We start from the raw sequence: 27,606 nt of genomic DNA on the forward strand, positions 1-27,606 counted from the left end.
GTCCAGGGGTGTAGTGCTCAGTCACATAAAGTGGAAACACCCTTCGGTCAGGGGGTCTCCGCACTGTAAGTCAATGGCAGTCTGTATCAGGTGGCCACTTGACAGTCAGGGTCAAGACCCCTTCCTTGTTGGGAGTGAACAGCTGATTTCCGTACATCCCAACACACCCCACCATCCTTCCTGGCTCTTTACATCCTATTTTGGGCTGTTTTTCCCTGGAATGAGATGCAAGTGTGTGGCACAGTTGTTATTGCTAGTGAATCCTTCTATGAACTTACCCCTCCTTAGCTCTAATTTCCAGCAATCCCATTAACCTTGTAAGATAGTGCACTCAACTAATTCTGACCCTTTGAGCATCCGATTTTACTTGCTGTACCATGGCAAGCAAACCTTCAGCCCCTAAGGCCCTAAGTTCTGGAATTGCATCCTGAAACAGTATACTTTTCCATCTCTCCCTTCCTTAAAAATCTATCTCTCTCTGACCAAGCTTCTGGAAATCTGCCTTGGTATTGCCTTATGTGGTTTGCTGTCCAAGGTTGCTCCACAAGGTTCCTGTGCAGCAGTGAACATTTTCTTACATATTAAAGGTTTCAATGTAAATATAAGGACTCCGGTAGTTACTGCTACGTAACGTGGTTTTCCTGGCAGTGTAAATGTAACATGAGTGTGACACAATTTTCATTCAATTTATCTGAATGCTTTAAATATTTCCTGTGAATGAAGCCTATCTAGCAAATGACCATATAGTTTTATTAATTTAAGCATCAAACCTGTGCTTTTCTTTGAGATATTTTAGACAATAAGACTCTCGAATGTTTTAATAACAAATGAAATTACTTTATAAGGCATCAGTTCATTAGCAACTCAATTTGTTCACGATTGCATCAGCTGTTCAACATCAGCTGACTGCTTTTGTTTGTGAGGAAGGATCCGAAACTCTAGATCTGACTGGTGAATGCATTGAGGCAAACATGAATAGAAGAATCTTACCTCATTGCACAAATATCTAGTTATTTGTCAATAAGTCAAAGAAAAAATATAGCCCAAATTACAACGAAAGTGACTGAGTTTACAAAAGTAGTGTTAGTGTCGAGTATGTATTCTGAGCTATAGATTGACAGTTTGTGTTGATTTTGAATTTATCAACTCTGCAAGAAAACTTGCTGTGTTTCACTGGAATATAGATTTTTGCTCATTATAAGGAACGGTTGCAATGAGATTCTTCAGGTTCCGTTACATATTATATATGGTAAGTTGCTTTATGAAATGTGTTTATATATGAATGAGCAATTTCAGTAAGTATCTTTCAAGAATTCGGCAAATCCACAGAATTTTAGTAATTGCATTTAGTAGGGTATTTAGAGTATTAAGTGACCACAGCTCCTCCTTATGGTGGTATTATATTTGATTACTTATTCATTTTCTATAACGTTGTTAAGCATGAGTTTTATTCCCCTAAACCACCTGCTGTACAAAATTCTGTAATTTTTTAACACCCTAAATTGAATGTTTATTCAATTGGGAACTACTGTCTAGTGGTTATGCATTGGGAGTGTCATCAGGTTCGTAGTTTTCTCCATTGAAAGGCATTGACTCTACTGAGACTACGTGTAATTTATCTGTTTAGAATACAATGAGTAAAACTGTAGTTTTTGATACAAATATATATGACTAAGTTTCTCTTGAATATATTATACTATTGCTTCTCACCATTACATTTAATATACTGTAATTGGTTTATTTGTTTAATGAAATGGCATATATAACAATAGTTGTTTAATATCTGAATATGTAAACTCCAGGTTAGTGAGCACCTTCTAGTCAGTCATCTTTTAAAATGAACCTACCTTTCCATGATAAAACATTACATGCTTTTTAAGAACATCTTCAGTTCTGAGTTACAGTGAATCATTTTACATGGCTGTGGTCCTAAATGTTTTAAAGAGAGAGAAAAAAAACAAAATTCTGGAAACAGTGAAGGTCAAGAGCATACTTTGAAGAGAGAAACAAAATTAATGTTTGTTGGTGATCATTCATTTATGCCAAGTCTTATTCTATGATTTGAGGCCACTTAAGTTTGTATGTTTTGACATCTGGTATAGTCTAATACAGAATGTTCTACCCTGAATTGGTAAGGAACTGTAGAAACAGAGATTAATTAGTTCAAGGGCGGATATGTCATTACTAAGCTTAACTATAAATTCCAATCTTGCTTGACCTTGCCTGCTTTCTGGAGGAAACGCTGCATTATTTAAAACAGAGTTTGCTAGCACTTTAAGCAATGTACATTGGGCCATTGGTATTACTCTAAAAGTTCTTAATGATTGATGAAATGCATTATATTTCGAGAGCACCAAGGGATCTTGTGAAATAGTAATGAAGTCATGGTTAGAACTAAATGAGATGATGTTGAGTTTTTGACTTTTTGATTCTTATGGAAATGACAAAAACTAATATTTTTACCTATTTTGTCCAGACAGTATGATGCCTAAATTGTTGTTCCATATGAGATCAGGTTTATTCTATATGAATAAATGCTGCAATATTCATGGCAGAAACTGTCCTCTGCATTATTAAATTTCTTTTCAGCATTATCTAAAGACTGAGAGATGGACTGTCACTACTTATTATGCTTGAATCATTAATTCATTCCAGCTCATCTGCTCCCCCAACTTCCGTTCCTCAGTCTTGTGTTTGCTGATCTCTCCACAATGTCTATTTTCTTTTCCCTGAGTTATTGATGTGTGCATTGTCTATTTCCTTCATCACCGCCACATAAGAAACACTAATGTTTATTTGTTCTCTATCATCAATTTACGTACTAGGTTTTATTTCTTTTTGCAACTAAATTCTCATTGCTCCTTACTGTGGTCTCTACAATTGGCTTTTGTTAAGCCTGCTAATATTACAATTAACATATGAATCTCCATTTGTTTCCTGTATGTCGTTCACTTCCATAATACTGCCCTTGTCTGATTACATTTTTAACAATTTTCCAATGAAAATATCACGTCTCTTTCCACAATTATTCCTCATTTCGTGCAGGTTCCTTTCAGGTCAAGCACTGTTATTTGGCAACTTGTAAAAGATGGGTCAATTTCCCAATATAACAGTGACCTCTAGTTTTACTTAACCTTTTCCATCAGTTCCATGACTGTTGATACATTGTCCACCATCTGTCTTTACTTAGGACCCAGAAGAGCAAAGCTTCTCCCATCATTATTTGCAAACCTAGAAACTCTCTTTTTGTTGTCCATTAATACATCTGTGCTTGTGGGCTTGGCTCCCATCAAATTCAAATGTTGCCTTCCCTTTGTCAGTCTGAAGATGCGCAACAATTACGTAATGTTTGATTCAGGTCAGCTGCCCTCTTCTCTGTCTTATTAGCAGTGCTGTTTTCTTCCATTCTTGCATCTTCAGCCACTTGCTACTGAAATGCTAGTTGATAACAACATGCCACAATTTTTTAAAACTGGTCATTAAATTGCCACCTATCCTGCCAAAACTGTGAATTGTTCAGAATGCTGCAATTTCAAAGTCCTTCAAACTGCACTATCACCATCCTCATCCTTGTCAAGTTCCTTTTGCTGTCAATAGTGTGTTAAATGGATTTCAATGTCTACATTTTGTAATTTGTCTGTGATATGGTCTCAGCTTTACTCAATATTCTCTTGCAGGCACTTACATATGTCATTGAGTTATAGGGATGTACAGCATGGAAACAGACCCTTCGGTCCAACTCCTCCATTCCGACCAGATATCCTAACCTAATCTAGTCCCATTTGGCAGCACTTGGCCCAAATCCGTCTAAACCCTTGCCATTCATATACCCATTCAGATGCCTTTTAAATGCTGTAATTGTACCAGCCACCATACTTCCTCTGGCAGTTCATTCCATACACTTAGCACCCGCTGTGTGAAAATGTTGTCCCTTCGGTCCCTTTTATATCTTTTTCCCCTAAACCTATACCTTCTAGTTCTGGACTCTCTTTCCCCCCCCCCCCCCCAGGGAAAAGGCCATGTCTATTTATCCTAACCATGCTCCTCAGACTCCAGGGAAAACAGCCCCAACCTATTCAACCCCTCCCTGTAGCTCAAATCCTCCAACCCTGGCAACGTTCTCGTAAATCTTTTCTGAACCCTTTCAAGTTTTACAACATCCTTCTGATAGGAAGGAGACCAGAATTGCACGCAATATTCCAAAAGTTGTTGTGGTTCTGTTTGCCGAGCTGGGAGTTTTTGTTGCAAACGTTTCGTCCCCTTTCTAGGTGACATCCTCAGTGCATGGGAGCCTCCTGTGAAGCGCTCCCAAGCACTGAGGATGTCACCTAGAAAGGGGACGAAACGTTTGCAACAAAAACTCCCAGCTTGGCAAACAGAACCACAACAACGAGCACCCGAGCTACAAATCTTCTCCCAAACTTATATTCCAAAAGTCCTAACCAATGTCCTGTACAGCCACAATATGACTTCCCAACTCCTATACTCAATGCTCTGGCCAATATGCATAAACTATAATTTTGACTGATTTCTGACTTGTATTTGGAGAGGCATTGATCCACTGGTATTATCACTAGACTATTAATTTAGAGATCCTGGTGACCTGGATTTGAATGCCATTATGGCAGTATTTTTAATCAACAAACAAAAGAAGGTCTACTGATAACAATGAAAGCATCGTTTATTTTTGGAAAAACCCATTTGGTATCGTTAGGGAAGGAAACTGCCTTCCTTGCCTAATATGGCGTTCGTGTGACTCCAGACCCACACCAATGTGGTTGATGCTTAACTGCCCTCTGGGTAATTGGTGATGGACAGTAAATGCTGGCCTAGCCAATAACACCCACAATCCTATGAATGAATATTTTTTTCAGAGTGCTAAATTTAACTGTACTCATGCAGAATTCTTGTGCTTCAAAGAACTCCTATGTCATCTGTTACTACAAGATTCTGATTCATGGATTTCCTCAGAGTATGCATTTGAAATGTTACAACCCTTCTGCTCTGTTGCAGATGTAGATTGATCTATGCATTTACAGCACCTTTCTTCAGCACTTCCTTGTAATTTTCATAAACGATTCTGAGTCTGTGCATAGGTCTGTCAGGTAAAAACAATGACTGCAGATGCAGGAAACCAGATTCTGGATTAGTGGTGCTGGAAGAGCACAGCAGTTCAGGCAGCATCCAAGGAGCAGCTTTGGATGCTGCCTGAACTGCTGTGCTCTTCCAGCACCATTAATCCAGCATAGGTCTCACAGCTTTAATGCACTCGAGCCTGTTATCTTTCATATCCTTACTCCACCTTGCCTTTCACTTTTTTAAACTCTTTAGCATAGTTTCTTAAATTTAAGTATTTTAAACTTAAGTGAATGCATGTTTTAGTTCTAAAATATTGAGGTGCTTTTTGATCTGCTACTAGCCTTGGTTCTGAATGCTTTTGATCCAGTTTATTTGTGATCAGATCAGTTTGTATTTACAAACATAATACAAAAAGTGGTTTTAGCCAAGTATGTATTTTGCTCGAATGTCATTTTGAGCGCACACATCCAGGAAAAAATACCATCAAGCAGTGACAACCTTGCACCTGGTGGGGGGACGGAAATACACATTGACCTTGTAGTTTATATCCTGTAGAGATATACACCATCTTGTTCTTGACAGCATGTGTTGCAAATATGTAGCGCTGCTACTGGCAAAGCTAGTAGGCACTTTAAAAATTAAATTAATTCACCATATGGCAGGAAAAGAAAAGATCGTTAAACTATCTTAGGAGAATTGCATTAAGAAATTGCGTAACCTAAAAAAGATATTGAAATGAGAGATTTTGCATATTTCCATAGATGCTATGTTCAGCATAGCATAGAAAATGACATGCAGTGTCTGTTAAGTTTTTTTACAAAAAAAGACTTGCCAAGTGTTAGGGAATTTTCCAACTCCGATTTGGCATAACACAAAAGTGAACAGAAATTCCACACTGAAATTATGATACAGAACCAATTTTTTTTTAAATTTTAAAATGAAATTTATAGTTTGCATGTTAAATGATATTCTGTGAGAATAAAAAAATTATCAGTTCCATTTGAGATCATTTTAATTTAAAAATTAGATCATTTTTCAATAACTTACATAAAATAATGACATTATCTTGTGAGCAGTTGTCACACTGTGCTCACCAGTTCATCCTACATTTTTCTTATGCTTATTATTGCTGAACTGGTCTACTACAATAGTAATGGGAGTTTTAAAAAAAAAGCTGGATTGTTTATATGATGTATAACTTTAAAATACAACTAATGGGGAAAATCATGGTAGGCTATTCAGTGAGCTCTTCTGCATTCAGCTTCAAGTGCTATGACTGAAAAAGTCATATAGGGAGGTGGGCAAAGGTTACCAAGTTTAATTGGAGAATATTATCTATCAGTTACACGAATTGCTAACAAGTGGGGAAAAGAAATTAAACTAAATCACGCACTTCTGGCAAGAATTCTAAAGAAGAGATATTGGCCTCAATGTTCACTCTATTTCTCACTTCACAGATGTGTCTGCATCTGCTGGGTGACTCCGTACTTTGTTTTATTTCAGATTTCTGGCATCTGCATAACTTTGGCCTTGCATTTAAAATACTTCAATAAAAGCACAATGCCCTTTTGTGCTTCATAAAACATTATTGCATTTAAGTGGAAATCTTTTTGTTGAAAATAAAAATTGGATTTATTATGGTTAGGTTAACATGGTTGGTTATGAAAGTGGTGATCATTTACAGACTAAGAAATGCAAATTTACCACATTCAAACTGTGTATGCTTTCCAAAAGCAGTTTTATAGATTTATAGGATGTGACCATACCGCAAACATTTAAACTTAAATAATTTTGTGCAACTAATTTTTTTTGTTGTCAAGTAATTGTTGCTCTTATATTCAGTTTTGAATCATATGTTTTAGGATTTCTCCAGCGATGATCCTAAGATAGAATTTAACATTGATGCTGCTAATGGCGTAGTCATGGAAGGATATTTATATAAACGGGCCAGCAATGCCTTTAAAACATGGAACCGGTAAGATTAAACTTTGACTTCGGACTGAAATAGTCTGTACTTCATAAGCAATCAGTGCAGAGAAGTTCACGTAATTAGTATGAAATCATCAATGTCTATCACACAATTTTTAACATTTGCTGGTAGAAATAGAAATCCATGATTAGAACATGTTTCCATGTGAAATTATCCAGGTACAAAGTTTGTTCATCTTGATTGTAATGACTGTGTATTCAGTACAAAGTTGTCATACATTAGATCTAGCTGGCCAAAAATATCATTTTAAAATTAAAACAACAGAAGCACTTTATCAAACTGCCTCAAGTTTCATGGTGACTGTTTAGAATTTGCGAAGTCCAAAGATATGCAGATTAGGTGGATTGGCCGTGTTAAATTGTCCAGGAATGTATAGGTTTGGTGAGTTAGCCACAGGAAATGCAGGGTTGTGGGGATAGGGTGGGAGGGTAGGTCTGGGTGAGATGCTCTTTGGAAGGTCGTTGTGGTCCAATGGCCTGCTCCCATGTTGTAGGGATGCTATGATTCTATGAAGTGCTGCTTAGCCACCAACAATGAATGAGGTACACTCCAAGTGACTTCGATTGGTTGCATTTTGAACTGGAAAAAAAAATTGGTAAATAAAATGAAGTAGACCTCTCCTAGTTTGCCTTGCTTTTCCTTGGATACAGAACTTGGTCCTTTTTGCATTAAAGTGGAGTAAGTTTCTGAGCGATCAGACTTCTCAGTGCATAGATCCTTTTCAAACGGTAGATCTGAAACAGACTGTCTCTGTTGATTCCATCACTTGTGGTGATTTTCATTGCGTTGTTGAGTTGTACACCAACAAATTTATATGTGCATATTGTGGCCAAAATGGTGACCAATAATTCAGTAATATATGATAAAAGCAAGTACTAAGGTATCTGTCAACAGTGGGTTTTCATCTGTACCCTCTCTGGCCCCAACTAACCTGCAGGTTAACTGGCTGCTGGTTTTTAATCTTGACAACAGTTTTTGTCAGATGCTTACCATGCAATGGTGATTTATGAGCCACTCCAAGGAAATTTGGGAAGACCTTGTATGTGTCATCAGTAGGAGTGAAGGGAACATTCGGGTACTGTGTTGAATGCTTGTTACGTGCAAACTTTCAGATTAGGAACTGGATCTTCTAGCCAGCCCTACCATTTAAAAAAAATCACAGTTGACCTGTTGAGGCCTCAACTCCACCTTCCTGCCTATCCCGGATAACTCTAAACTCTTCACTAGCAAGTCAGACTATCTATGCATTAAATAGCCAATGACCCCACCTCCACAGCACACTCGGTCAAAGTTCTAGAGACTCACTATCCTCCTTTTAAAAAGGGAGATCCATTATATTTCTATTCTGTCCTCTGTTTCTAATTCCTGCCATAAGAGGAACCATCTTTACAACATCCTCCTGTAAAATCTCCTCTGAATCTTGTATGTCCCAGTAAAATCACCTATTCTTAACTCCAATGAATGTGGTCTCAACCTGTCTGACCTTCTTTTACTGATGAGAAATCTCTTCCTTATGCCCTGCCACCACCATCACAGGCATCAATCAAATGAACCTTCTGTGAACTGATATTTTTTTTCTCGTTAAATTAGGAGACAGAAACTTTACATTGTACTCTAGATTTGGCCTTGCCATTGCTCTATACAACAGTTTAGTGGAACATCCTTACTTTTATAATCCATTCCTGTTGTAACAAACAAGAACATTCCATTTGTCTGACTTTTCACTAACCCTACTTGCATCCTGACTTCTTTTATGATTCATAAGCCAAGACCCTTATATACCTCAGAGTCCTGTAACCACTCTACATCTAAGTGATCTAACGCTTTTCTATTCTTCCTGGTAGAGTGGATGAGATAACATTTTCCTGCATGATACTTCATCTGCCACATTGTTTTCCCCATGTGTTTGTCCTGTTTATATCACTTTGCAGTCTCTTGCAGCATGAGAACTCTAAGGCCGCTCCCCTATTTAATAGTTATGATTGATCTGATTTCTGCTTCAACTTCCACTTCCCTACCCGCTCCCCAAAATCTTTATCGTTACTAATGACATCCAAATAAACTTCCAGACAGAGTTATAGAGGCATAATCCATCAACTCAACAAAGAAACCATTTTTGCTACAATGGGGTTACATTATCACACTTGTGTTATAAAGATGTGGGAGCACTATACCTTTTGAGAGTAAAGGCTAGTAGTGACAGCACAAGTGTTCTTAATAAGACACATGTAAGATTTGCTGCAGCTACTGGGGTAGCTAGTTACCTGGAAATGACAAAGCAGTTTCGAATTAGGCTAATCAGTTTAAATTATACCCCAAAAAATACCAAATTCCAATCAAGTTTGACTTGAGTATATTGACAATCTTAAAAGCCAATGACCCAATCCAATGTTTTGGGGTATAAGACCAGGGAAGGTTGAACAGTTGGGTGGAGAACTGCCACCAGACCAACAGCTGTAGACTGCTCATTAGAACTCAGATACCTGTCTAGAGAAGAAATTTGCACAGAGAAAAATCTTAATACTGACCTGAAGAGACAATCTACTGATGAAGATAAAAGATTCGACTGCTGGCTGATTTTTAAAATTTGAATTTTCCTGTAAATCTTAATCGGGAGTTTTATTGGACTAGTATTATAGAAGGAAAGGTAACAGGTTAGAGTAAGGAATTGTAAATAGTTGTTAATTATTCTCTGTTATACTTTAAGAAATAAAGTTGTTAATTTTTACTTTAAATTGTTCTTGGTCGCTCTAGGTTTAACAGATTACTGCATGGGGATAAATGTTTTCTGTGTTGCTGGTTTTAAATTGAACAGGAGGGTTTACCCTGTGTCGTAATACTTTTTTCGTGTTGTCTATCTCTGACTATTCCATCTCAACGGCCAACCCACCTAAAGTTCTGTGCTTCTCTATTTCTGACCTTGTACTTAAGCATGATTTTCGTTGTTTCAGCTGCTGTGGAACCTCTCTCTCTCTATCTTTAAAACATTTCTTAAAATCTACCCCTTGACCAAGCCAATCTTTACATTTCCCTAAGTGGATTCATGTAAAGTTCTGTTCGCTATTGCACCAGTGAAACCTCACACTTCAATATGTAAAGGCACAATATAGATGTAAGTTGCTGTAGGATCTTTCTAGATTGATTAATTCTTATGGGTCATGTGGTTTTCCTGATCTGGAACTTTCATTTCAATCCTATTTCGAATCATACATGTATTTATACACTTCACAGATTCTCCTGAGCAACATTTACTTTGTCTTGTTTTTTTTCATGTACTATGCCACGGGAGATCTGTTAGCATGGTGTCAGTTTGTATTGGCTAATGTTTGGTCTGCATGTGATAAAGACCTTACATGTCCTTTATTTAGTGCATTCTGATACCTGCAGTATATAATTTTATCCATTGCTATTGATCAATGTGCAGAACTGAAATTAAATGCATGTCTTGTTAATTTCACAATCATCTCTTCAAGTGTAAAACTGTTGATTTGTATCAAATAGTGCAAAAATGTTTAATTGCTGCTGTTTATTGGGACCTCATGCTATTAGACAGCTTATACCACTTTAGGATGCATTTTATCTTCCTATGTTTTCAGATCACAGTTAGTGTTTCATTTTACTATTTTCATTTTTTCTGTTTTCTTTCTATGTCTTGATCCCACCCTATTTTGTCATGTGACAGGAAAAAGATCCCCCACATCAGGTACCAACCAGTCAGCTGGACATCTTATCTCCCCATTCCTATCTCTGCATATTAGCTTTCACCTGTCTGCAAGTGTCCAAAGAAATTCGGGTAAACCTGGTTTAATCCGTGACTTTTGAACTGGTCATCATGCTGAATTTTTTCACAGCATGGGCACTGTTAGTTGCAAACCAGAAGCAACATTTTTTTTTCCTTCTTTTGCCTTGTGCTCTATTAACACAACTAATTATCCTTTCTACTAACCTGTTGAACTTCAAATTCTGACTGTGTGGTAATCTGATGGTTTCAATAATAAATACAATACTCAAGTTTTAAGATTCCATATTATGAAATATTGTTCAACTAACAACCTTAGTTTATTTAAAAGAAAATCAATTACTCACATTTGTTAAGAATGATTTTAATATCAGTTGTGAAAATGACTTTTTCAGACCTTTTTTGAACTGTGGAACATTAATCTGTTATCTGTGAATTGAATTGACTGCATTTCATTATAAAATGTAAAAACATGATCTAGTTGCTCATCATTTTATAGTGCACTACTGCAGTGTTAGAAAAATGACTTGCTGCCATTCACTTGTATAACAAATGTGGTACTAGTATGGGCTAGAAATCTAACGTTTAGTGCTTAAATCCCACAATGATCGTTTGGAGTATTGAATTCAATGTATCTTGTAATTTATAGACTGGCATTAGTTAAAGTTAGTAAATTGCCCCTAATCTCTGTTGGGTTTTAATTTTTTTTTTGCTGGTTGTTTGGCTAATATATGATGACTTTTACATCCAGTGAACAATGAGAGATGGACAATAATTACTATTACATCCCCAAAACAATTTTTTGTTTGTCTTTAAAAAGCGTGAATTTTAGTTCTAGCTTGTTGAGGCACCTCTGTAGTGGAAGGACAAGTGGAGGAGTAATTGCCTTAAATAATGTGCCACTTGACCATTAGCATGTGTGCAGTTGTTAGAGTTGAGGACTACTGGTCTAAGACCAGGCTGGGAAACAGTGTGTCATAGAATAAAAAGCATACAGTGATGGTCAAGATGAAATAGGATGGAAAGAAGGGTAGTAGGATGGGTGGAAGAAAAGTTTTTTTCTCTCTGATAAGTCTGTTGTGAAAGTTTGTGCACAACTGAGATGTGGACCACATTTTTCATTAACCTAGCTGATCTTGTTTAGTGTGTTGTTTAGATGCTGGCATAGGTATCACAAGCTAGGGAACAGTGACACATCTGTTCCTGTTCACCTATTCACAGAAATATAGCCTGAGAACAGATTGGGTGGTTTGCCTGTGTTGCTCCCTATCTTTGTAAAATAACTTGAAAAAGAATCTGTAGATCCATCAAGAGTTCCTTGAGTTAATTACTCTCCGGGAAAGAGTCAGGAAGATGTAAAAGGAGTATTAGAACAGGACTGTTTTCAAAGCTGTTAAAATATTACAATGTTATGTGTATTGTTTTTGTAATAGTCCTATGTACATTCCATAAGTTCTTATCTCTCAACAGGCGTTGGTTTTCAATTCAGAACAACCAGCTTGTTTACCAAAAGAAGTTTAAGGTAAGTAAAAGTACCTCGAGCATAAGATGCTGAACTAACAGCTGACAATTATTTAGTTGTAACTAACTTGTTAGTAAGGTAAAATTCAGTTTCTGAATTAAATTGCTCTCAGAAGTTCCCCAAAAGTAATTTATATTTGTAATGTCTACTGTACCAGCATCTGATGTAAAATCAGTTTAATATGTTTGTGGCTTTTGTAGACCTTTACAATTTTAGTGATTATATTTGACACTACCATTTAAATACATATTCTCTAGCAGTCGTAGTACTGTAATAATCAATTTTGCTCAACATTTAAACATATTAATCTATCTGAAGTACTTTTTAATTTCTTCACAGGATAATCTCACAGTGGTAGTTGATGATTTACGGCTTTGCACAGTCAAACCATGTGAGGATATTGAAAGGCGCTTCTGTTTTGAAGTAGTCTCTCCGACAAAGCAAGTGTCTATACCTTTTTGTCTTATTTTTGAAAGGCTATAATTATGATTTGGAATGTATCTTGTGTGTACCTACCTGTTGCATTGCATTTCTTTTACAAGATAATTTGATTTTGGGTTCTGAAATGAGGTTTCTGGTGGAAACAAATGAAGATAACATGCAGGCACGTGGTTCTTCTATGTGGGCAGAAATTCTTTTACATTTATTACCAGTTTTTGCTTGTTGTAAACACATTATAATCCATAGTAATCAGAATCACACCAGATTGACCCATTACCTTTAAACTTGCAGACTTAGTTTTGGTAAAGCAGAACAATAAACTATGTTTGACTTTTAAGATAGATGAAATATATAGCTGTACTTAGGATTATCATAGTTATAAATTGCTTCCAATTTCTGCAGGATTATTGATTCTTGACACAACTTTAGCAATGGTGCTACTTGGATAGTGGGCATGACATCTAAATGTTTCTGTTTCCAGTGGTTCCATAAATGTTAAATATCTGCATGTCTTTGCACAGGAGCTGTATGCTGCAAGCAGATTCTGAGAAAATCCGACAGGTCTGGATAAAAGCTGTTCAAGCTAGTATAGCTACAGCATACAAAGAGAAAGGAGAAGAGAGCTATGCTGAAGTATGTATATGGTATATTTTCACTTCTTAAAACTCATGCACAATTAAAGGAGAAAGCCAGTCATCACCTTAATATTTGATACTGGCAGTAAAAATAACCTTGCCAGCATGATTCACATCCATGAAAACTTTGTTGAATTTTGGCAGTCGACCTTCCTAATTCAGAAGAACCTCTATTATCCGGCATTTGATTATCTGAATATTCGATTATCTAACAAGGTCACAAGGTCCCGATGCTTGGCTAAACTATGTTATCCGGAATTTGATTTAACTGAACGAAATACTCCCAGTCCATGTCCTTGCGATAATCAAGGTTCCTCTGTATTTGTTCTGTGGTTTCTAGTTTTTGAGCCATGCCATATAAACATACACAGATATGGATATTGTCTTTGTAGATTTATTGATCAACATGAAAGCAATTCAGTCTCTTATGACTTTTCATTCATTAAGCTTTTCATTCAGAAATATACACTAATTATATTTTCCTGGGTTTAAAAATTGCACAACACTGGGTTATAGTCCAACAGGTTTATTTGGAAGCACTAGCTTTTGGAGCGCTGCTCCTTCATCCGATGGTTGTGGAATATAAGATCGTAAGATACAGAATTTATAGCAAAAGCAAACAGTGTGATGCAACTGAAATTATATATTGAAAATGACCTGGATTGTTTAAGCCTCTCATCTTTCAGAATGACATGTTTTTCTGAACTTGCTGTATAGCCTTTTATATCTGCACCTGGTATAATTCACTTACAAAGACATTAAACCAAAACACAACGTTAAATGCTTTTGTTTTATCTGTTTCATGATAGCAACTGATTCCCTCCTCATTTATTAATAATCCTGAGTTTTTATTCCATTGTTACCATTGTTGTTGCTGAGACGTCTACCCAGCGTTGAAGGATAGGCTTGTCTTCAGAAACAAAGTTCAGTAATATAGGTCTGTGGTCATATTGGGATCATTTATTGTTATGTTTTTTGTGACCGTTAAAATACATCTGTGTTGTTATCTGAGACTTCAGAGTCTTCAACTTTTAGGGTATTTGACTAAATATTTTAATTTGCTATTGAAAGATGTTTTATATCTATGAATGTTTAATTTGGTTCACTGTTTCTGTCTTAGTAAAATGGTAGTTGCAGTTAATGTGAAAGAAAAGTTAAATCTTTTGCTATACTGTCATAAAATGAGTTTTAGTTATTGCACAATTTACTGCTAAATTCCTCTAGTTAGGAATTTGAATATTACTAACCTGCGCATGTTGTCTTGTTCGCAGATGTCTCAAATTTGAATGCAATTTATAGTGGATTTAAGCATCATCTGTGATCATAAGGGATAGAGAGTGTGACCTTTTTAATGTATTTAGCTCCTGACATTTCATAAAAACAAATGTTTCTTCGTATTTGGTACATTGCCTTTAGTTTGTTTTGCCAGATATGAGCTTCCAGTTACTACATAGTAATATTTGTAGTGTGGCTCCACCATTCGGTTACGATCATATGTAATCTATACCTCACCCTTATTTTACCCGTCTTTGTTCCATATCCCTTGCTAAAAATTATATCAATCGCTGGTTTTGAAAATTTCAATTGAAATGTTATCCAGAGCCTTGAGGGACAGAATTCCAAATTTCCACAACTCTTCTTGTGAAAATGTTCTTACTGCTTTCACTCTTATTAATGATTAGCTCTTATTTTAAGTTTGTGCTACAGTTATTAGAAACATTCGGCCCTGATTAAGCAGAAATTTTCTCAACTAACTATTGGGAATCTGACATCATTGTCTTCAGACTAACCACAAATTCTGTTCCCTGTACAATTATCCCTATTCCTTGGATGGGACTTAACCAAACCGCTTGCAACCTTGGTATCATGTTTGATCCTGCAATTACATCATCTGTGCCACCACATGAACAGTTTTTTTTCCAACTCCATGACATTGACCAAGTCTGTCTTTGCAACAGCTCAATTGTGTCTGAAATCCTTGTCCATTACCTTGTTACCTGTACATTTGGCTGATTACATTCCTGGGTTTTCCAAGTTTACAGAAGGTAGAACGATTAAATAAATTCAAAATTCTACCATTCATGCCCTTATTTGCACTGTCCCATTCTCCTGTTGTCTCAGTTTGTGGTCTGTATTGGGCCAGTTAATCAATACATTGATTTTAAAAATTCTTATACTTAATCTCTTTTTGTCTCAACCCATCCTATCTTTATAAGCATCTCTAGCCTAAAGTCTGTGTGGTATCTTCACCTCCCAGCCTGCTGTGGTTTTAGTTTATCCTCCAGATCTCCCCCGTCTTCTCAGCAAAGGCCTCACCTTCATCCCTCTACGTTCCCGGATTAATGAGTTTGACACACACTGTGACATCGAACATTTCTTTCTCTGTTTCCTGGCCTACCTTTTCAGTCAAAATTCTCGCCCGCCCACTGAGGACTCCTTCTTCTTCCTCCAACACGCCCCATTGACCTGGATACCCCATGCTGGCCTGTTACCCACCCTGATCTCTTCATTTCTAACTGCTGCTGTGATTGACTGTCTCAATGTGTCCACCCACCTCATCCATTCCAACCTTCTGCCCTTGCAATGTGCAGCCCTTAACTTCCTGTGCTCCAACCCTAACATCAACAAACCAGCACCGACCTCTACCTGCTGAAGCCAGGCGTCACCTCGTCGACACCTTTTCCTACTGCCCCCTCGGCCACAACTTCATATCCCATTACCAGACCATCCATAACCTCATCACCTTTGGAGATCTCCCATCGAAGGCCTCCAACCTCATCGTCTGCCAACCCCACACCGCCTGTTTCTACCTCCTACCGAAGATTCACAAACCAAACCCGGTTGACCCATTGTCTCAGCCAAATCCTGTCTCACTGAACACATCTCTGCATACATTGACACCGTCCTGTCTGCCGTAGTCCAAGAACTCTCCAACCACATTCAGGACACCACCCCCACCCTTCACCTCCTTCAAGACTTTCATTTCCCTGGCCCCCTATACCTTACCTTCTCCATGGATATCCAGTCTCTGTACACATCTATCTACCACAACGAAGGCCCCCAAGCTATCCATTTCTTCAAGCCATCCCAACCAGTACCCTTTCACTGACATCCTCATCCACCTGGCTGAACTAGTCTTCGCTCTTAACAGCTTCTCCTTCCAATCCACCCACCTCCTCCAAACAAGAGTAGCATCCATCAGCCCCAGCTATGCCTGCCTCTTTGTTGGGTACGAGGAACAGTCCATCTTCTGCAGCTACACCGGCTCCATCCCCCACCTTTTCCTCCGCTAGATCAATGATTGTATTGGCACTACCTTGTGCTCCCACGAGGAGGTTGAACAGTTCATCAACTTCACTAACACCTTTCACCCTGACCTCAAATTCACCTGGATCACCTCTGACTCCCCTCTCTCCTTCCTGGACCTCTCCATCTCCGGTGATTGTCTGATGACGGACATCTACTACAAACCCACTGACCCACAGCTACCTGGACTACACTATCTACCACCCTGCCTCCTATAAAAACGCTATTCCTTATTTCCAATTCCTTTGCCTCTGCCACATCTGTTCCCAGGATGACCAATTCCACTATGGAAAGTCCCAGATGGCTTCCTTGTACAAAGACCGCAATTTCCTCACCTATGTGGTCAACTATGTTCTCCAACACATCTCCTCCACTTCCTGCACCTCTGTCCTTGAACCCTACCTCTCCCAACGCAACAAGGACAAGCCCCTGGTCCTCACTGACCCCACCAACCTCCGTATACATTGCATCATCCTCCGCCAAGTCCACTGTCTACAAACAGACCCCACCACAAGAGACATATTTCCCTCCCCACCCCATCAACTTTTCAGACAGACTGTTCCCTCTGTGACTCCCTTGTCAGATCCACCCCCCCACACACATCTCTCTCGCACAGCACAAAAGGTGTGCCCACTCCTCCTCCCTCATCTATCCAAGGCCCTAAAGGATCCTTCCACTTCCAAAAGAAATTTACTTGTATCTCCACTGACGTCATTTACTGTATACAGGTCTCCAAATTGCGGATTGTTTCATAGAACATCTCTGGAACGCCACCACCAACAAAACCCCACAAACCGTGGGTGAACACATCAACTTCCCCTTCCACTCCACCAAAGAAATGCAGGTCTTGGGCTGCCTCCATCACCAAACCCTGACTATCCGATGCCTGGAGGAAAAACGCCTCATCTTCCGCCTTGGGACCCTCCAACCACACGGGGTTAGAGTCATAAGAGATGTAAAGCACGGAAACAGACGATCCGTCCAACTTGTCCATGCCTACCGAATATCCCAACCCAATCTAGTCCCACCTGCCAGCACCTGGTCCGCTATACCTCTTATGCTCACATCCAAATCATTTATATAAATGATGAAAAGTAGTTGATCCAGCACCAATCCTGTGAAACTCCACTGGCCACAGGCCTCCAGTCTGAAAAACAACCCTTCGTCATCACCCTCTGTCTTCTACCTTTGAGCCTGTTCTGTAGCCAAACGGCAAGTTCTCCCTGTATTCCATGAGATCTAACCTTGCGAACCAGTCTCCCATGGGGAACCTTGTCGAATGCCTTACTGAAGACCATATAGATCACAATCTACCGCTCTTCCCTCATCAATTTTCTTTTTCAAAAAACTCAATCAAGTTTGTGAGACATGATTTCCCACAACAAAGCCATGTTGACTATCCCTAATCAGTCTTTGCCTTTCCAAATACATGTATTTCCTGTTCCTCAGGATTCCCTCCAACAACTTGCCCTCCACTGACGTCAGGCTCACTGGTCTATAGCACCCTGGCTTGTCCTTACCACCTTTTTTAAAATAGTGGCACCATGTTACCAACCTCCAATCTTCTGGAACCTCGCCTGTGATTATCTCAGTAAGAGGCCCAGCAATCACTTCTCTAGCTTCCTACAGAATTCTAAGGTATACCTGATCAGGTCCTGGGGATTTATCCACTTTCACATGTTTCAAAACATCCAGCCATTAATGTGGGTTTCACCGGTTCCCTCATTTTCCCCTTATCCCAGTCCCAAGCTCCAGCTTGGCACTGCCCTCTTGACCTGTCCATAGTCTTTCCCACCTGCCCCCTCCCCCTCCCCCTCCCCCTCCCCCTCCCCCTCCCCCTCCCCCTCCCCCTCCCCCTCCCATTTATCTCTTAGCACCCCTAGCCCACAGGCCTCATTCCTGATGAAGGACTTATGTCTGAAATGTCGATTCTCCTGTTCCTTGGATGCTGCCTGACCTGCTGTGCTTTTCTAGCACCACACTCTTGACTCTGATCTCCAGCACTTGCTCCTAGTGTTATCTTCACCTGTCTGATTCTAGCATCCTGAGCATCCTTAATTTTTTAATTGTTTCATTATTGGTAGATTGCCTTCAGCTGCTAGTATGGAGTAACTTCCATAAACCTATCTCTTTTGACCAAGATTTTGTTAGCTGCACTATTTCCTTCATATTGATAGATCTTGTTTTGTAATTCTTTGCTATATTAATGGCATTGCACAAGTGCAAGATGTAGTTGTGACTTAATGGCTGAAGGTTCTGACATTGAAGTAGAGAAATGACCAAACTTAGACCGCTGATGAGAGAAAGTTAAAATAGAGATAGGACTTGCACTCTCCCACTATGTTGCAGTGGAGGGCTGATACAGCAAGAATGGATTGAGAAGCCATTATGGTTTCAAAACAAAAATTTTTGTGATATAGTTTCCAGTTTGTTCAGATTAGATAGGTGACAGTTTTGTAATTTTAACATCAATGCGCTCTTACATTTACATGGGGCTTGATTTGAAATTTTAAAAAACTCGTTCGTTCTTTTCCAGAAATTAGATAGAAGGTCATCCCCTTCTACCAGCAGTTTAGACTCTGGAAGTGAATTGAAGGAGCGACCAGTAAAAGGAGAAAGTGCACTTCAGCGTGTGGAGTGCATTGCTGGCAATACATATTGTTGTGACTGTGGCCAATCAGACCCTCGTTGGGCAAGCATCAATCTTGGAATCACACTATGTATTGAATGTTCAGGAATTCACAGGTATTAACATTGTTAAAATATTTAATATTTATCATAGATCAGAACAGAATTGTATTCATTCACTTAGTACGATTTAGGCTTAACATTAATTGAAAACAGCAAAATGAATGCATGTAAAGTTTTTTTTATGGTAGGGTGTTGGGCTATCATTTCAGGGACAAGATCAGCTCAAAAATTTGAGATTTGAATCTATCCAATTTTACAAGTTTACAAAGGGATATTTCTATTTAAAGAAAGTTACAAGAAGAAAAGGATTAGCTTGACCACTGTTAATTTAGCTTATTACACTGTTCAGCTCCTGTGCTTCATAGGAGTTGAACTGGTGCTGAATGTCACCATTTGTATTATATTTTATTTTCTTGTTGCCCTTAGGAGTCTTGGTGTTCATTTTTCTAAGGTGCGTTCCCTTACTTTGGATTCCTGGGAGCCTGAGCTCTTAAAAGTAAGTGTTTTTTTTGAAAGAATTTTGCGTGTTTTTTTTTATTTCACAATTTCAGTTAAAGGATTACTTTAGACAGTGAACCTGCACATTCACTATTAAAAGAGCCACAAAACTATTGCTGAAATTAATGTAAGCATTCAGCAGAACTCCTTCAGGATTAATTTCCATAATTTCTTCTTGGACAATAACAAAGTTGCGTAATTTATATTTGCCCACTTTTACACAATTATAGTTGAAGTGGTGAGGTCTGAATGTAATAGTGTAGTAATATTTTTAACAGGGGAACTTGCATTTCAAAACAGCATTTTAGAGAGTTTTCAGTTTATTTTGTCATGTTGCAAATTCAAATCAGCAAATAAAAGTTTATTCATGAAGTTAGAACAGAAGTTATCTATTAGTAGCTTACCAATGTAATTTGTATTCTTTCAAAGTAAATTTTGCTGAAATTTGTATAATCATTTTGTTTGACAGGTTATGTGTGCACTGGGAAATAACGTTATAAATAGAATATATGAGGCAAAAGTTGAAGAAATGAATTGTAAAAAGCCAAATGCAGGAGATTCAAGGTAAATAATGAAATTTCTTTATTTTTTTCTCTCTCTTAAGAGTAATCTTTTGAGAGGTTGAAGAAGTGTCAGCTTAACATTTGGCCATATTGGATTTGGTGCTTGACAATGACCCAGGCCAGGTGTCAGATCTCTGGGAGAGCATTTTGATGATAGTGATCACACCTCCCTAATCTTTACTATTGTCATGAGGAGTAGACGGTATGGAAAAGTATTTAATTGAGGGGGGAGTGACCATGCTATTAGGCAGGTGCTGTAGAGCATAAATTGGGAACAGACATTCTCAGGAAAATGCTCGACAAATGTAGAGGCTGTTTAGGGAGCACTTGCTACGAGTGCTGGATAGGTTTGCCCCACTGAAGCAAGCAAGGAAGGGATGCTAGGATGAAGGAATCTTGGGTGACGAGTTGTGGAATGTTTAATCAGCAGGAAGAAAGCTTAAGGTTGAGGAAGCAAGGATCAGACAAGGCTCTCTAGACTTACAAGGCAGCCAGGAAGGAGCTGAAGAATGGACTTCGGAGAACTAGAAAGGTGCATGAAAAGATGTTGGCGGGTAGGATTAAGGAAAGCCCCAAACCATCCTACACTCCTGTGAGGAACAGAGTTTGGGTAGATCTTTAGTGAGTACTCATGAGAAAAACCTTGTTTGTGAGAACAGGGTGAAACAGGCTAATATGCTCGAACAGGTTGATGATGAGAAGGAGGATGTGCTGGAAATGTTGAAAAACATGAGTCCCCTAGGCCAGATGGGATATTCCCAAGGTTACTTCCACAGGAAGCTACAGATGAGCATGCTGCACCTTTGGTGATGATCTTTGCGTCCTCACTGTCCATTGGAGTAGTACTAGATGATTGGAGTATGGCAAATGTTATTCTCTTGTTGAAGAAAGGGAACAGGGCCAGCCCTGGGCAGGAGAGACCAGTCAGTCTTGCATCGTTGGTGCGCAAATTATTTGAGAGGATTCTGAGGGACAGATTTTATGATTTGGAAAAGCATTGTTTGAATAGAGATGGTCAGCATGGCTTTTTTAAGGGCAGGTCATGCCTTATTGAATTCTTTGAGGATGTGACAAAATACATTGAAGGTAGAGCAGTGGGTATGGTATATATGCATTTTATAAGGTTCCCCATGGTAGGCTAATTCAAAGTAAGGAGGCATGGGACACAGGGGAATTTGGCTCTCTGGATCTAGAATTGGCTATCAAGAGTGGGTGTTGGAAAAGTACAGCAGGTCAGGCAGCATCCAAGAAGCAGGAGAATAGATTATTCTGGCAAGAGCCCGTCATCTGAATTGGCTGGCCCTGAGAAGACCGAGGGTGGTAGTAGCTGAAAGATATTCGGCCTGGAGCTCTGTGACCAATGGTGTTCCACAGGGATCTATTCTGGGACCTCTGTTCTTTATGATTATTATCAGTGGCTTGGATGAGAAAGTGGAAGGGTGGGTTAGTAAGTTTGTCGATGAGACAAAAGTTGGTCGTGAATTGGAGGTGCTGGTGTTGGACTGGGGTGCACAAAGTTAGAAATCACACAGCACCAGGTTATAGTCCAACAGGTTTATTTGGAAGCACTAGCTTTCGGAGCACTGCTCCTTCATCAGGTGGTTGTGAAGCAGCAGCACTCCAAAAGCAAGTGCCTCCAACTAAACCTGTTGGACTATAACCTGGTGTTGCATGATTTTTAACCAAAGTTAGTGGAGGTATGGATAATGTGGAGGGCTGTTGTGTTGTCAGTTGCAATGGGACATTGATAGGATGCAGAGTTGGGTTTAAGTGGCAGATGGAGTTCAACCTTGGAAAGTGTGAAGTGATTCATTTTGGAATTTCGAATTTGAACTCAGATTACAGAGTTAAAGACAGGATTCTTACCACTGTGGAGGAACAGAGGGATCTTGGAGTCCATAGATCCCACAAACCAATTTTTAGATCAGATTAGATTACTTTCCGTGTGGAAACAGGCCCTTTGGCCCAACAAGTCCACACCGACCCGCCAAAGCGCAACCCACCCAGATCCATTCCTCTACGTTTACCCCTTCATCTAACTCTATGGGCAATTTAGCATGGCTAATTCACCTAACCTGCACATTTTTGGACTGTGGGAGGAAACTGGAGCACCCGGAGGAAACCCATGCAGACACTGGGAGAATGTGCAAACTCCACACAGTCAGTCGCCTGAGGCTGGAATTGAACCCGGGTCTCTGGCGCTGAGGCAGCAGTGCTAACTACTGTGCCACCGTGCTGAATTTGATAGGGTTGTTAAGAAGGCATATGGTGTGTTGGCTTTCATTGGCAAGGGGATTGAGTTTAAGAGCCACAAGGTTATTCTGCAGCTCTATGAAGCCCTAGTTAGACTAAACTTGGAATATTGACTTCAGTTCTGGTTGCTTCATTATAGAAAGGATGTGGAAGCTTTAGAGAGGGTGCAGAGGAGATTTACCAGGATGCTGCTTGGACTGGAGGGCATGCCTTATGAGTAAAGGTTAAGGGAGCTAGGGCTTTTTATATTGGAGCAAAGGAGGATGAGGTCTCGCTGTGATAGAAGTGTACAAGATGATAAGAGGCATAGATAGAATGGATAGTCAGAGATTTTTCCTCCAGGATGGCGATGGCTATCATAGGTGGTGGTGGGGGGCATAATTTTAAGGTGATTGTAGGAAGGTTTAGGGGAGATGTCAGAGGTTGGTTCTTTACACAGAATGGTGGGTGGAATGCACTGCCAGCAGTGATGGTGGAGTCAGGTACATTAGGGACTTTTAAGTGACTCTTAGGCACATGGATGACATGATCTCAGTAAGGAAAAAAAGGTTAACACAACATTGAGGCCAAGAGCCTAATGGAGTAAATTATTGTTCAAAAGTGTTTTCGACACCACTGAAAGCATATTTTAAAAGAATGATGGTTTCCTCAGTTGTAAATTAAGTTATGATTTCTATAATTAGAAATATAAAATGTAAATGTTTGATATGACATGTTTAAATATTGGATAGAAACTGCATGTAATGTATATTAATGGCATTTAATGTGTTTTCCACGCACTTTATAATCACACACTAACGTGTGCTGCTTTTAAAGTATAAGGGATTAAATATATGATTATTGTGATTTTCATGTTATACTATTGTTAGGCTTGAGAAGGAATCTTGGATCAAAGCTAAGTATGTTGAGAAGAAATTTGTGCAGAAATCCTATAGTGTACCTTCAACAAAAGGAAGTCCACAGGTGTTACCACTGTCCAGGCAACGTGAAGGCACATCTGAACAAGCCTCTGAATCTCTGACTGTGCCAGGGAGCCATTCCAAATTTTCAGGTAATTGTCTGTGATATGAGGTGAAAGTAAGATAAGAACTGGTAATCGGTAGTGAAAAGATAAAGATACAAGACATATTCCTGTCAGTTTTTTTAATACCAATAACTAACAACCGTGGCCTGTATTTTGTGGTAAGCTGTGAGGTGACAGCACATGCTGCTGACATCAAAGAAAGCTGCTGACGCAGATCTACTAATCTCTATGATGTGAATTTCTTTTCACTTGACGTTCATTTGAATCTGGTGTCATGTCAAGAAGATCTCTGTCCAGCTACAGTCATGTCAGCAAGTAGAATAGGCTGCCATGCATATTGAAATATGCTCACAGACAACAATTTACAAAATAAAATGCATTAATTATGCTTCATACTTAATTAAACTTTACAGATCGTATTAATCAAAATATTCACCTGGGATTAAAATATGAACTGAAACATCATGAATGGACTTCAAAAGGTTCTAAAATATATGATTTATATCCGAGAAATTTGATACTGAGAAAAATAAAATTTGTTTTTAAGTAACTATGAACATACTTTACCATGAAAACTGTTGTTGCAACATTCAACATTGTGCAACTTTTTAAGGGATCTTTCAGTAAAACAATAGTGTTTTTTATTTAAAAAGCATGTTGATATTAATTTAGTCTTTTTTTTGCAATCTGTCACAACTTCAAAAGCACACAGTATGAAGAATAATACAATTACTGAAGCAGCTTTGAGATTAATTGCTTCTATGCAAATTTCGAGTTGTTAATTTCAGAGAATTAATGACAGCAAGCAATGACAATTTCATTTTCATTATTACTGCAAAGTGCGGGTTCGTGACCTTTTCATCTGCTGTAAAGAATTCAAAAATACGATGTCCTAGTTTTAGGGTGCTTGGTGTTAACTTGAAGCAAACTGGCCATAAATATCTGTTGATCTCTGTGGCCTGGAGTTTACCTTTTCCCAACAATCGTTTAGCTCTAGAGTCAAATAATTGGAATCTCCAGGCAAGCAACAAAAGTGCTACCAATGCAGGTAATGCAGCCAATAACTTCGAAGAATCCTCAAACAGAAAACCAGGATTTTAAAATGCCTTGATTTACCTGTAGCATAAATTAGAAGTTGAAACAAATTTGATTTTTTGAAATTAATGAGAACGTTATCATGACATTTTAATTTTAACATTGTACCAGTGTAAGAGTAGTTTTCCAGGGTTAGAAGTTCTTCTTCAGCAGTTTTGATTGTATAAGCTGTTAAAAATCTAATTACGCAGCATTAACAAGGCATAACTTTCACAGGGATTTTAAAACACAATATTCAATGCGAGTTCATGACAGTTCAGTGATTTTTAAATGACTTTCATCCATAGAGAGTTCAACTGCACATCTGGAGAAGTCTAGAATTTCTGATAGCAACTTTGAATTCAAAATATGCAGAATCCAGAAGATGCTATCAGTTTTGGATATTATTACAACAGCTATTGCTGACAGTTTTATCATTGCCACTACCACAAAATCCTGGCTGTTCTATCTACCAAGCATGGTGATTCACTTTAGTGTTACTAATTAAAATCTATCTTTCAGTGTACTTTTCGTCGAATATTTTAAAAAAATTTCCTCTGTTTTCCTCTATTTCAATGGCTGCTTTGCTTTGCTAACATGCATGTAACCAGCAGCTGTTAGTAACACTGAGCCACGTCGGGCGTCTCTCTTCTGTCCAGATGAGCTAGACTCGCTATTCTCCTACTTTGACACTCCTTCAAAATCTAGTAGTAGTAAGTACTGCAAATATGAAGCTTCTAAGTGCCTGTGCTACTAAATTCATCCACTGCTTGATTCCACATTATAGTTGTATGTGAGAATTTTATCTGTGGTTTTGATCTCCCTAAGCTTTTTCAGTATTAATTACTCAAGTCACATTTTCCTTCATGCATTTGGTTTTCCCCCTTGTATTTGCGGTTGGTGTTTTTCATTGTTAGTTATCTTGGATATTGCAAAAAGTGTATAATGAACTGATTTATTTTGTAGATTTTGTGAAATGTTGGGGTGATTGGTTTTAAATCATGGTGTTTTTTCATTTTTAATTTGTTTTGCATCGGTGTAAAGCTTATTTCAATGTGAATGAGCATTGTTGCATTCATTTTTGTGTGCGTAAGATATTGTAGCACTAAAAAGGTAAAGACTTTGTTTTTCAGGCTTATAGATTGAATCAGTTGGTCCCTAGTTTGGGACTTGAATATTTCTGGAAAGTGAAACATTTTACTTAAAGGCTTTTGTTTGGCACAGATCAGGACAGACCTAAGAATGCCAAATTTGAAACTATCTCAGTAACTTATACTACCAGAAAAAAAGGAGTGCCGAACAGTAAGCTCAATGACTGAGACGTTGCCTTGAGGAAACCATAGTATGTCTGGGCAATTTGAAAATGCCACACACGAACATATTTCTGGTTGCAGAGAATGTGTCCCTACGTATGTCTGTCTTCTAGCAAGCATAAGTGAACTTGATTAATTATCCTTGTTGGTAATTAGTACAGCTAATAACACAAGATTATTCAGCAAGTGTGCCCAATTGTGGAATCACATCTAACAGTAGATTTTTTTTTTATTTTGGGCTTTGTAAGCAAATTCTAATTGAATGCAGTCAGTGCTCCTGCCTATTTTGAACACTTCGATGGCAGAATATCATCCAACAATCTCAAAACTGAGTAATGCCATACATAAACTTCAGTGCTGGTGTGATGTCATGTACATAGCCAACTGTTGGAACATGTGGCCTAATCTGACTGAACAATGTGTCTGGCTGTTCCTTAGAATAGGTAGACTGCAGAATGTACTCAACAAACCATGTTCTCTGAAAACAGAAGGACTATTTCAAGCCATATGCATTTTTGTTTTGAATTATTTGGAAGTGTGGGGAGCCTATAATCCCTTGTTCGGACTTCAGCTATTGACAATATATATTAATCATTTAGATGAGAGTACTAAATGTAATGTCTCCAAATTTGCAAATGATACAAAGCTGTTGGAAAGTGAGCTGCGATGAGGATACAGAGATGTTTTAGTGTGATTTGGACGAGCTGAGTGAGTGTGCAAATTAATGCAAGATGCAGCATAATGTGGATAAATGTCAAGTTATCCATTTTTTTTATGGTAGAAACAGGAAGACTCAGTATTATCTGACGGGCTACAAATTGAGTGAGGGAATGTGCAACAAAACCTGGGTGTCTTTGTGTACCAGTCATTGAAGATAAGCATGCAGGTACAGCAGGCGGTGAAGAAGGCAAATGGAATGTTTGCCTTCAGTGAGAGGATTTGAGTACAAGAGACAGGATGTCTTGCTGCAGTTGTTCCAGTGCTTGATGAGACCACACCTGGAATATTATGTGCAATTGTGGTAATTTTATATGATGAAGGATGTTCTTGCTAAACATGGAGTGTAGTGATGGTTTACCAGACTGGTTCCTGGGGTGGCAGGACTGATGGATGAAGAGAGGTTGAATCAGTTAGGATGGTATTTGTTGGCATTTAGAAGAATGAGGAGGAATCTCATAAGCTATAAAATCTGAATAAAATTAGACTGTGTTCATGTAGGAGGGATGTTACCAATAGTGGGGAGTCCAGAACAGCCTAAGGATATAGGTTAATCCATTTAAGACTGAAATGTGTAGAAACTTCTTCATGGAATGATGAGTCTGTGGAATTCACTACTACATCAAGTAGTCGAGACCAAAGAATTATATGATTTCAAGAAGAAGTTGAATATAGCACTTGATGCTAAAGCTGCAAAGGATATTACAAGAAAGCTGGAAAAGCCTGTTGAGTTGAATGATCAGTCATGATTGTAATGAGTG

At 38.6% G+C, this 27,606-nt stretch overlaps 1 protein-coding gene across 2 annotated transcripts in view; it reads left to right on the forward strand.

The window, feature by feature from the left end:
• LOC132821868 (arf-GAP with coiled-coil, ANK repeat and PH domain-containing protein 2-like) overlaps window positions 1–27,606 on the forward strand; it is a 164,717-nt gene that overhangs the window by 119,374 nt on the left and 17,737 nt on the right. The window contains exons 10-18 of one of the 2 annotated variants that reach the window (XM_060834772.1): window positions 6,942–7,054; window positions 10,752–10,772; window positions 12,279–12,330; window positions 12,670–12,770; window positions 13,293–13,404; window positions 19,249–19,457; window positions 19,830–19,899; window positions 20,371–20,465; window positions 23,587–23,768. In XM_060834772.1, the coding sequence (XP_060690755.1) occupies window positions 6,942–7,054; window positions 10,752–10,772; window positions 12,279–12,330; window positions 12,670–12,770; window positions 13,293–13,404; window positions 19,249–19,457; window positions 19,830–19,899; window positions 20,371–20,465; window positions 23,587–23,768 (955 nt within the window). The remainder of the gene's footprint in view (window positions 1–6,941; window positions 7,055–10,751; window positions 10,773–12,278; window positions 12,331–12,669; window positions 12,771–13,292; window positions 13,405–19,248; window positions 19,458–19,829; window positions 19,900–20,370; window positions 20,466–23,586; window positions 23,769–27,606) is intronic. The other variant, XM_060834773.1, reaches the window with a different exon arrangement.

The sequence above is a fragment of the Hemiscyllium ocellatum genome, chromosome 13 (assembly GCF_020745735.1).
Source record: "Hemiscyllium ocellatum isolate sHemOce1 chromosome 13, sHemOce1.pat.X.cur, whole genome shotgun sequence".
Classification (NCBI taxonomy): Eukaryota; Metazoa; Chordata; class Chondrichthyes; order Orectolobiformes; family Hemiscylliidae; genus Hemiscyllium; species Hemiscyllium ocellatum.